Source organism: Taudactylus pleione, unplaced genomic scaffold, assembly GCF_031769625.1.
Source record: "Taudactylus pleione unplaced genomic scaffold, aTauple2 ptg000485l, whole genome shotgun sequence".
NCBI classification, from domain to species: domain Eukaryota; kingdom Metazoa; phylum Chordata; class Amphibia; order Anura; family Myobatrachidae; genus Taudactylus; species Taudactylus pleione.
This window is the reverse complement of record NW_028284887.1, coordinates 3,383,813-3,396,616: the sequence shown is the minus strand read 5'-3', so window position 1 is coordinate 3,396,616 and position 12,804 is coordinate 3,383,813. Positions and strand designations below refer to the sequence as shown.

Genomic DNA, 12,804 nt, shown 5'->3' with positions numbered 1-12,804 from the left:
TGTTTGAGATTAGGGTCCGTATTCAATTTGGAGCGAAAAGTCCGTTATCAGCGATAATTTATCGCTGATGACGTAATTTTCACCATTTTGCAGCATAACGCCCCCAGACCGCCCCATGTAGTGTCGAACCTGGCTGCCCACACCCTGAGGGAAGCACGGTGCAAATGCTCTAAAATGTATGATTATACGTGTTCTGACAATATCCGATCGGTTTTTGGAAAAATATTAGCCAGTTAAGTTGTTAATAATGGTGCATACGCACGGTCAGATTTGTCTTCAGATCTGAACGATAACGACTTTAGAAATCGTTCAGTCGTTCATATCTGAAGTAAAATCTGACTTATCTGTTCATGTCAGATGAATGATGAACGATGCGCGTTTCCACTTGTCAGATAACGATATCTGACATCTGATGTGTTTGCAGTCAGATTTGGACGATTCCATTCATTTTAATGTAGTCAAAAATCGTTCGTAGTTCAAATCGTTAAAATCGTTGGTCAAATCGTTCATCAAATCGTTCATCTGACAAATCTGACCGTGTGTATGCACCTTAAGAGCTGACGTAATATCCTTACAAGTAAGCAGAGATGTTACAGACCCACTTTATGAGGTTCACCTTGACGTGGTAGGTGGGCATACATTTTTTGGCAAACGTAAAAAGAATCTTATTTATACTCCATGTTATTTCTTAGCATTTATTATAAATGTTTTGATTATCAGTATTCTTAGTGCTTAAAGTGTGCACCTGCATTTTATTTAATTTTTTTCTGCACGGCACTTCAAGTCTCAGAATGGTAGCACATCTTAAGTTTAAAATTAAAATGTGCAGTCCAGCATGGTAGCTACTGTCATTATGTTTAAAATTGGGGTGTGTAGCTGGTGAGGAGATGGACGATGCAGTAATTGGGTCCCTGATACTCCTCAGACACCTGCATATAATTTTCCCCTTCGGTGGTGTACCCAATTTAAATATCTTGGTATACAGATTTCACACTCTCTGGCTGACTTTATATTTTTAAATCTTATCCCCCAAATTGATTATTTAAAGTCTCAAGTTTGGCAGAGACTCCCTCTCTCAGTCACCGGCCCTGTGAATCTCGTCAAGATGGTCATTCAACCAAAATTTTTATATATATTAGAAAATTCCCCTGTGAATATTCCTCTATCCCAGTTTAACGCAATTTCCAGCTGTTAAACTTGAGGGGAGGGGGGTCTGGCTTTGTCTGATCTGCATCTTTATTATCTCGCTGCTCAGCTGACTCAGGCCCTGATTCAGAGCCGGACGCTCTTTCAGAGCGCTCGCTCTGAATCAGGGCCGTCCCTTCTCCTTTTTGGAGTGGCCTCCTGGCCGCTCGCATAGCTGTGGGTGACCACCCACAGCTATAGCGAGCGGCCAAAATGATGGTCGCGATGGTCAAGACCAGCAGAAGGGGTAGTACACTTAGGACAAGAATCTGTAGTAGATCCACCAAACTCACAAGCTTAAGTGGTGCTCAGTATACACTATTCCAGAGGTTCCCAAACGCGGTCCTCAAGGCTCCCTAACAGTTTAGGTTTTAGAGATATCCATGGTTGAGCACAGGTGACTTAATTAGTACCTCAGTCAATTTGATTTAACCACCTGTGTTCAACCATGGATATCTCTAAAACCTGAACTGATAGGGAGCCTTGAGGACCGCGTTTGGGAACCTCTGCACTATGCAATGTATATAATTGAATTTGCTGAAACCTGGCATAAACCATGGCATCCCGAGGAGAACCTATAAAGATTTTCCAGTTATCATCAGATATAGTGCCTGATTCAGGTTGGATTGCAACTGCGATTACGCACACTATCAACCAATTGTTGCGTTCTGTGCATGCGTATGCATCGCAGTGTGTGTGCGTGAACCAGCCACTGCGATCGGGACTGCGATTGCAGTGACTATGCAGACCCATCGTAGAGTGATTGACAGGAAGTACCATTTGTGGGAGGTGACGAAGGGGTGGTCTGCGAAATGCAGGTGTGCCAGTGCTTTTGAACATCGTTGCATGGGTGGCAATAAATATCCACTGCGATAACCTACACATCTTGAGCTCTCACTGCGTACTGGAATGTTAGCAATTTCTGCTAACATTCACACATTTGTGCCCAAACATGTACATACTAAGAACCTTATTTAAAATCAATTTTAATTGTTAGTTTATGATAAATGTTTTGATTATCAGTATTCTTAGTGCTTTTTTTCTGCACAACACTGCAAGTCTCAGCATGGTAGCCCATGTTATTATGTTTAAAATTGGGGTGTACAGGTCAGCATTCCCCACCCCCTTTTCTTAAGTATGCAGAGACTGTAGAGAAAATCACACGGATGCTTTAATATATCTTGATGATTGATACAAGTGTCAAATTGCGCTGGATCTAGTTAACATATATCACAGAGGATACAGCTCCTCCTATGTAGAAAAATATTCATGTCTTCAAACACATTGCTGTGCTTAGCAGAGCTCCTCACAGTACAAGCAGATGAAGTTCTTGTGTTTGTTTGTAGGTCATTGTGTTTTACTTTTGCTCTTTGCTATTTCAGAACTCTCTGGATAGCAGGTTTCTGGATATTAGATCCCATACATGTATTTTACAAAAGCAATTTAAATATTGATCTCTCTATAGTTATATGACTGCGGTATTAAAACAGCATAACAGTACAGCTTCAAAATGTTTTATCACAAATCTACATCAATAGAACCAGTGATTTTGGGTCAAACTGGCTCTCACACCTTCCAGACACAGCAGCAACGCAATACTAGTACAATACTAGTACAGACCATAAAGATCTGTAGCTCAAACATCATATTTTGGTTACATTTTTTAAATAAAACATTTCTATTTGGCTATACCTCTTTAATCCAAATAGACCTATTGTTGTATTCACCATACAGTTATAAATTGTATACCTGGGGGCTTATTTACTAAATGGGGCATTAACAAATTACAGATTTTCAGCACATTAACGTCAGTTTTGTCGTGGAATTCAACTGTTTAAAAAGACAAGAAAACCCCTGATGTATAACAAGTTAACTAAGGAAGAAATCCACTTTAATGTGTTCATTTAAACCTTGTGTCATACGTTATGCCATGCTAATTCTATTATTATATGTTATGCAATGTATTACAGTACTGAGTTATATAAAGTAACGCTAGGAAAACATTTGTATCAGCCATACATGATCAAACTGCAAGCCAACCATTTAGTGTTAGGCACTAGAGGTAGGGGTAGGGATTAGGGATAGGGGAGAAATACTTACCCGAACGCCGGAGGATCAGAGGTCTGACCCAGAAGTCACATGACCACCGGAACCTGGAAGAAGCCACTGGAGCCTCTGCAGCCATCAGGGCAGGTAAGTCACTGCTGGGCCACAGGGACAATATGTCGACATTCTAACATGTTGATCTACATGATGAATGTCGGCATGGTCAACGTAGACATTATGCCCATGTCAACATTCTCATATCAACATTATGACGGTCAACATATCATTCCCAACCTCATTATCTATATGCAAATCAGTTAAATATTATACAAACTGCAAGGGTTACATTAACAGGCAAAGTCAACATAAATGTTCAGTCACAAACTAAGTTTTACTCACGAGTCCCTTATCCCTCAGATAGCAGAACTGTAAAACTCCCATAACTGTAATCTTAGCAGTTCGTGAATATTCTGCATGCTGGAACCGCACACGGAGTGACACAGTGCGGTGTTCATTTCTAGACCAGGCGCTGATAGCATGAAGATTCAGCACTGCCCAATCAGCACCTGTCTTAGAGGGAGATTTAATCTTTGAGAGAGCTACAGTGGAGAAGTTGCCCATAGCAACCAATCAGCTTCTAAGAGTCATTTTATAGACTGTGCTAGATAAATGATAGCTTGAAGCTGATTGGTTGCTATGGACAACTTATCTCTCGAAGGTTTGATACATCCCGCCATGTTTTGATGACATGGTGAGAGTATATAGTACAGCATGGCTGGACAGATACTTTCACTCTTATCCCTTGGCAAACTATCAACAAGTACATCTTCTGCTGTGTCACTATTGCTACAGAAATGTTCTACAATGTATACACTTTAAGGATATCATTAAACCATTGTCTCATCAATGACTATGAACAGTAAACATGAAACATATCCTGAAAAATATATCTACATTTACTGTAAAGTGACGTCTCATTTTTGTTTCATGAGAAAAACTCATGCATTCAGGACAGACAGAATGAGATTCACTCTAGTCTGTTTAGTCACTGACCATAAACCCTGTACCGTAAATGGAGAATCTTAATCTGATTACAAGCCTGGGCTGTTATATAATCCACAGATCTGTCAGTGAACCGTTAAGAAGGCAAGTGCTTAAAGAACGCTATCGATAACAATTCTGTAGAAATATAATAAATATGAATACAATATAGTTTTCCAAGCAGTCATCATTACCTTCATAGTTGGAGGAGCTGTGGCTGGCGGTGAGAGGGGACGATCTGGCATAGCTTCTGACGAGTTAGAAAGCTCCTGTTTCCTGTAGATACAAATGGTTACTTATTACCAACAATATTTAATACATATACAATTAATAGATCCCTATTATTGTCTTGACCCCTTCTTTAAATGTCAATGAATCATATATGACCAAAGCATTCAGTTTTTTGGATTTTGACAAACGGCCTGCTTAATTTTCATCACAATCAATTTGCATTATTTTTCTAATTACAAAAAGTCAAATGGTTTTGTGTCCTCTTACCACAACTTCATGACGACTTCACGAAGATCAGAAAATACTGAGCGGTGCAACCTGTGATGAAGCAAGGAACTAAGTGCTTCACCCACTCTAGGTGATTGTAGGTAACATTTATTTCAGGTGCTTTTTACTCAGGGAAAGACAGATAGATAGATTTGTGTTCTCATGACAACCTCATTACGCCAAATTTCCCTCAGCCCTCCCTCCTCCAATCTCCCATCTGGCATTAGCTTGTTATGGACTATATTCTGTTTGTTTCTGGCTTTCCTCTTTGTAGTATAAAGGATTACACAGAGGGCACATGATATGGGAGATGCAGGGAAACATTTAAATACAGGGATAATTAAACCGGATGTTCTTTTGTATCTTTGTGCAAGGAGAATGGAAAACTGAACCCAGGGATTTGGAAAATATTAAATATATTTTTGTATGGTCCAGTGATTATTATGATTTCCAGGTACATGTACTGTAGTGCTTAGAAACCCCCCCCCCACTACATTTATAAATGAGGGAAATAGCTTCCTTTTCCAGTACATCCAGTCTAAGATAAAATGAACATTATAGCATACCTCCCAACATTTTGAAGTTTAGAAGTGGGACCTCTATGCGCACTCCTGAAAATGGGTGTGGTATATTGGGAAAGGGGCGTGGTCTTTTGACACGCCTTTATTTACAACACTCAGGGAACAAGCCCGACACTCTCAGAGATGCTGCTGGGCTGCCCCCAGGCCTTCCTCCCACAGTGAAAAGATGTCGTGGTCATGCGCATGGGATCTATTCACCCACTGCAATGCTATGCTGCCAGGGAGATCAGAGCCGTAACTAGACTTTTTGGTGCCCTGTGCCAGAAAGAGCTTTGGCGCCCCCCCATTTTTAGGGACAGAACACACCCACAAAAGGGAAATGGCCTCATGGGGAAGGGCCAGGGACGAGATAGGGGAGGCCAGGAGATGCTGGGGATGAAATAAGAGGGAGCTACAAGTGAGAATAATAATAAACAGGAAATTGGCAGGTCCAAACAGCGCCCCCTGCCCTGCGGTGCCCTGTGGCCAAGGCACAGGCCGTACTACCCTAGTTATGGCCCTGAGGGGATCTCCCCCAACTTCCCACCACCACGGGACACTACTATGTCTGTCTGTTTTGCCCAGTTTTATTCTATTAATGTCGCTTCCAATTGTAAAGCGGAATATGCTGCACTATATAAGAAACAGTTAATAAATAAATAAGTACAAATAAACATTACTTCAAATGAGAACAGCACCCACAGTCTAACTCATACCGTACCTGTAATGTTTCCATTTTTGAGAAGCCTGTCCATTGTAGTACTCTAGTGGGGCCATACCACCTTAAGGCAGTGGTTCCCAAACTCGGTCCTCAAGGCACCCTAACTGGTCCCAGGTTTTAAGGATATCCATGCTTAAGCACAGGTGACGTATGGCCCAGATTTATCAACCAGTGATATTCTTGTTATCACTAGTTACTAATCTTAAAACAAACCTCCCAACATGACCCTAACCAGGAAGGACACAATGCTCTGGTCCAGGACTTCCCTGGTAAGATGTGGGGCTGCAGCGCAGTTCAAAATTCAAATAGGGGAGTCACACCAACTGTCATTTCAAACGCTGCCAATCATCACTGGCTGGGACTCACTGGCAGTTGGTGTGACTCCCCCATTTGAATTTTGGACTGTACTGCAGCCCTACCTCTGGAGCCGCCACCAATCATAAATTACCAGGGAAGTCCAGGACCAGAGCATTGTGACCCTCCTGGAGAGGGTCATGTTGGGAGGTATGCTTAAAAGGTGCTCCAACCAATCAGCTCCTAACTGTCATGTGTTTGAAAAATTACAGTTATAAGCTGACTGGTTGAAGCACCACTAATGATTAGTAACAAGTGATAACAAGAATATCACTCATTGATAAATCTGGGCCTTAATTAGTGCCTATAGTCAGTTTGATTATACCATCTGTACACAGGCATAAATCTTCTTAAAACCTGGACTGTTAGGCAGGCCCATATAGAGTTGGTTTGGGCCCTGGTAATTTTTTTGGGGTGTGACCTAATTGTGGGAGACGTGGCCACGCCTTCCTTAGGGAAAAAATATATGCACTTGGCAAACCCAATTTAAAAAGCCTGCATTTGAAACCATAGCTAAATCTCATGAGAAAATGTGTTAAATGTAATATTAATACATAGTTCCCTTACATTTAGATTGTAACTTACAATCATTATGACTATGGACAGAATAATAATACACAATTTATCATTGTTAAGTCCAGTAACAGCTAGGCCTTAACTTACAGCTCTATATAACTTTTATAACACAGGCTGGGTTGCTACGGCAACAGGCCCCATGGTTCCTTAGCACCACTGAGCACAGTTGACCGATGTACCCAGGAGGATGTGGGTAATTAAAAACCAAAGGAAACTGCACAATGAACCACACAACTCTTAACCTATGAAAACTATTAACGTCTCATAGATAAAAAAGATTGGTGATTTTTAAATCAATATACACAGCTGGCATTTCATGTAGTAATGCACCTTACCTATGAATTTAATCTCAGTAAAATCACAAAGCACTATTCATATTGCTAAGAACAAATGGGGTAGTTTTAATCTGTTAATACTTTACTAAACTTGGTGGTAAATTTACTATGCAGCGCTTTTCAATGCTGCTGCGTCTTCTTCAGTTTCGCCCACCGGATTTAAAGGAGCAATAATATTAAATACCAAACACCTGGTTTTGTAGATCATGTTATTGCCGTTTCAAAAATCCTGTAGCCAAAACTGCCAAGACTTGGCGACTTTGCTGAATTTATTCCTCACACACATTTACTAATATGCATTGCAAACAGAAAATATTAATCTAAATGAATGGTGAGCAATAAAGCAATGGGTTAATTTTCCTTGCGGAGGAAGCATACACTAGATGTCCTTCAAAGCAATCACGTCCAGTCAGCCATACCAATAAGGGCATCCAGGACATGTCACCTCACTGTCATACACATTGCATGATTCATACATGAATGTTTTATTCCACCTATGTAAGCAAAAAGTCTCAGCACCCAGTTTCAGTAGAACGTCAATTGTGCTTTTTGTGTCGTACTGCATGTGCCTATCCAGTCCATCGGTCTGTATTACAGAGAGAGGATACACCTGCTTGCATTACATTATCAGGAGATAAATATAAAAAAATATAGGACACTTTTTATAATATCCCTTTTATAATCATGTTCTCATTTACCATCGGGATTTTCTCTGCACAAAAGTGCATTCAAATGTATGAATTCCATATGTTCCATCCTCTATATAAACAAAACCTTGCTATAAAGCCTTGGCCTACGGCGTTATAAAGAGGGGGTACTATATTATTTTGTAAATAGACAAATAGAGACAATCATTAATCAATTGCAATACAACCAATGAGCATTGAAATACCAGCTTTAATCCCACAGAGCTAAATGTTGGTGTGGAAGTTCACACTGGTGGGCAGTGCTCTACCAACCATTAGGCTGATTAGGCTGCACCCTAGGATGCCAGGATTTGGGGGGCACCATGCAGGTGGAAGCCAGGTAATAAAACGAAGACTTAACCAGTTTCAAGGTGGAGGCGGCCGCAGAGCTTAATTAAAGAAGATTGATAGCTATCCAGCCACCCGAGGCGGTGTGAGAGGAAAGTTCTTAATAGGACTACCAGATGGCTGTGCTTATGTGACTATGGGGGAGATGTATCAAATCTCTGAGCAGACGGTGCATGCGCAGGCACACGCTCAGTGTATTTTTGGTGAAAACTGAAAAGTGCAGGGAGAGGATTCGCAGGGACAGAGCTTTCTCACAAACTCTGTCCCTGCATGTGATATTTCATACATCCTTGTGATGCATTCAAATATCGCATTGCAAATTTGGGCAATATTATCACATCCCATCTACATCTGAAATGCGGATTGTGATAAATATGCCCCTATGGGGCCTATTCATTATGTTAATTATCGAGGGCCGGGTGACCCCTGACAAATTAACATTCTATCTCGCCATGAGCACCGAGGCAATTTATTATTGCTCCGGTGCGGAGACAGCTGATCCGAAGATCAGCTGTCCGAGCGAATTTCTTTTCATCTGTTTTTGTATAAATTAAGCGATGATGAATAGACTCCTAAGGCTTGATACATCTCCCTTTATGTTACTGCAAAACCTTCACTCTATGTACATTATGTAGACCGAAGAGCTGCATGCGATTATCTTTACAGTCTTCCTTGCATTCCCCAGAAGCCAAAGGGTCCTATTTATCATTAAATATGCGGCATATTCCCCGAAAACATCCATACTCTGATTACCTGCAAACATTAAGTATCTCCTGAATGTACCATGGAGGGACCACAGGAGATATCTCCGATATCTGCTGCAGTCTGTCACGACCTGGCCCTTGAGATCTTCAGGCAGAGGACTGAGAGCAGGGGCTACCGGGTATGGAGGGAGCAACAAACGAGGAGGAAGAGTGTAGGTCTTCCTCAGCTAATTCCAGGTGTTGGCGAGACCTGACCAGAGGTGCGAGGTGTAACTTGTTGGTGGTTTTCACCAGTGACGCCTCCAATTGAGATATGGTCTTCACAGTGCCCAACCAAGCAGGTCGCTGCCCCCTGGTCAGGTACCTGGGAACTAGCAAAGCAGATGGTAACTGAGAGGCTAGAATGAAACCCAATACCGTAGTATCACACAGGGTAATCGATGGGAACCGATGTAAGATGTTACTGGTGAGATAGCGGTAGCAAGTGATGTAGGGTTACTGGAGAATAGCAGTAAGGGCCAAAGTGAAGTATCACAGGACAATATCGGTTGGGGCCGATGTTGGTTATCACAGGACAATATCGGTTGAGACTGATGTTGGTTATCACTGGAGAATATCGGTTGAGACCGATGGTTTTTACTGGGGAATATCGGTTGTGACCGATGTCGAATATCACTGGAGAATATCAGCTGAGACTGATGAGAAGTACACTAGAGAATATCAGTTGAGACTGATAAGAAACACACTAGAGCAGAGGTTCCCAAACGCGGTCCTCAAGACTCCCCAACAGTACAGGTTTTAGAGATAACCATGGTTTAGTACAGTTGACTTAATTAGTACCTCAGTCAATTTGATTTAACACCTGTGCTCAACCATGGATATCTCTAAAACCTGTACTGTTGGGGAGCCTTGAGGACCGCATTTGGGAACCTCTGCACTAGAGAATATCAGCTGAAACTGATGAGAAGCACACCAGAGATATATAGCAGAGTCTAGTGAAAGAGCACTGGAGATAAGAACAGTGTGGAGCCTTGAACAGCTTAGCAGCAACTGGAAATAGAGAAGTTGTTCAGGCAACTTCCTGTTCCTGGAGAAAATTGGGTGCCGCTCCTGACCTCCTGGGAAGGCAGGCAAATCTCCCGGCTGCCGCCCACCCCTCCTGTCCCCCCGCAACTCCATGTAAAACCCCCGCAGCGGGGGGGAGCAGTGACGCGATTCACGCGGAATCGCGTCATTTTGGTCCCGCCCCCTGCTTCACACTGCCTGTAATATCGGCAGTGTGTAGCGGGGGCGGGGCCAAAATGACGTGATCGCGTGGCTCTGCCCCCGCTCCGCCCGCAAACCCTTGTCATCTGGCAGGCCCCACCCCCCCTTTGCTGGCCATGCCCCCCAGTTATGCCGATCTGGCTGCTCCCTCCCGGAGGCACGTATGCTTTATACCCTTAGGTAGCTGGTCATTGGACGAGAGAGTCAGCTGAGAGCCCGCAAGGCTACCATTGAAGGAAGGTCTGGTCAGGTGAGAAAGACAACATGGCTGCGCTCATGACTGCAGCCATGGGAACTCTGCAATGGAGAATCATATGGATGTCTTCACCGGGCCCCGGGGAGAATACTCAGTGCGTCACGCGCCGCTAAACCTGGCATCTGACCACATGGCAGATTGTAGCGACCCCTGCTAAACACAGAGCACAGTGCTTATACACGCTCAGGAAATTACCATTCGTACTACGTTTGTGCAGGTGACCAAGGTTATTCAACGGACACTGATCTTGGCACCTAATGGTCTAATGATGTTTGTGGAGACTTTGAGGCCCATTTATCAATAATCCCATACTCCAGGCGATCTGGGTGCAATATTAGTGCCCAAAATAACATTCCAGTATGCGATTATACTTTTGGAATGTATCCAATACCACCTGCAGGGACAGGGGCTCCTTTTGGAGCTCGTCCCCTGTAATGTGCTTGGTGTGAAGTGACTGCACCAGCAGTCTCTTCACTCCTCTATTGGTACTCCTGCCCGGTCTGCTGACTATGCGTGTGCGACGGCCATTGCCGGGGACATTCCAGAGCTCGGTAAGTCCAACAGTATTGCAACCCTCATAGAAACCTATGGGGGTTGCAGCTCCTATCGGAAATGGAGGGACTGTATCAGGATTCAGCTTGGGACCGGCCATTACTCACCGCAGCGCAGGCTTGCCCTGAGTTTATTAGCCTAGGGCATCTTAGGACCTGCAGGCGGAGGAGAGTAGTTGGTAGATCTATGAAAGCACTCCTAGGCACTAATTTATCATTTTCCTTTGCATCACAATTCTTTAACTGTTTATTATGTGTAAAAGGATAACGTGGGAGGTACAGTAAGACGCAGAGCTAATCTAAAGTGCAGCCGACTATAACTTACCGCATGCTATCTTTCCCTGTGAAACAAAACACCTGCTCTCCGGCTTTCAAAATTCCTAGCATAGTTTTGCAACCAGCCTCTATTCCATGTTGTAAACTTAATACATTCAGCATGCTGAGTTTATACATAAACCAGAACCAGGTATTACCTCCAGCACTACTTTACAGTAGGTATTCACTTTTTTCAAGAAGAGTTATGACACATAAAAACATGCTGAAGCTAATATTCTCAGGACATAAAATACAGCCCTTCCATGCTTGTTGTGTAGGAGGACTTGCTCTTATCAGAGTCTGATCTGTAACATTAGATATCCCCTGTACACAAAAGTAATACAAGTGAACTCACTTAGGGGTATATTTACTAAAGTGAGAGTTTTTAGAAGTGGAGATGTTGCCCATAGGTAATGTGGATGCAATGGTGCGCCAATGGTGAAGTGTTCAGAAGCATCGGCGGAGTTGCAACATCCACGGGCACTGAAAGTGGGTACCTCAAGGCTTGCACAGTCCGGCACACACTAGTGCACAAGGGGAAGGCTGACACTAGCATTTGCATATTACTACTGGAGTGACTCTGCAAAAATCACAACTGCATCTACAGTAGCACTGAGTCAGGCCCATACAGTTCAAACACTAAGGTCATCACACCGCAAGAGCGTATAATATCCACACAGATCATGCCAGTAACTGAAATAACTCACTGGTGTATAGGAGAAGCCAGTCTGGTACCTAAGGCAATGATGACATGCTGGGCCAGGTATCCAGGGCATACATGCCGACATTCAGTTCCCTCCTTCCGGGAGGGAGCTGAATGTCTGTGCACAGCGGGAGGCATGGCCGGGTAATGACGCAATTTTAGGGGTGGAGCTGGGGGTGGAGCCACGCAATCGCGTCATCGTGGCTCCGCCCCCTCTCCACAATGGCGAAAATATTGGCATTGTGAAGCAGGGGGTGGAGCCACGATGACGCAATTCAGCAGGGGTTTCTTGTAGTAGTTGGGGGGGGAGTCAGGTGGCAGCCGGGAGGCTTGCCTGCCTTTCCGGGGAGTCGGGAGCGGCAACCGATATTCGGGAGGCTCCCAACCAAATTGGGAGGGTAGGCAAGCCTGATCCAGGGGTGACCCTAATTATTCTGATTACTGGAAGGTAACTGAAATTTGCTACTTAGTCATCCCCCATTTATACTGTATAATAGTTTTAGCACTTTAAATTATACATATTTTAAGCAACATTAGATCTCCCAACAAGGGAGGTACAGTACCCTTAATTCAGACTTTTGTAGTAATAAAGCTTACATGTTTTATAAATGTTCTTAAATTTTTTGGCATCTCAAAACTTACTGCCTGAGACATCTGCT

General features: G+C 43.2%; 1 protein-coding gene across 1 annotated transcript in view; it reads right to left on the bottom strand.

The window, feature by feature from the left end:
- RAP1GAP2 (RAP1 GTPase activating protein 2) overlaps positions 1–12,804 on the bottom strand; it is a 911,161-nt gene that overhangs the window by 306,928 nt on the left and 591,429 nt on the right. The window contains exon 3 of the mRNA XM_088449471.1: positions 4,467–4,548. Within this exon, the coding sequence (XP_088305597.1) occupies positions 4,467–4,548 (82 nt within the window). The remainder of the gene's footprint in view (positions 1–4,466; positions 4,549–12,804) is intronic.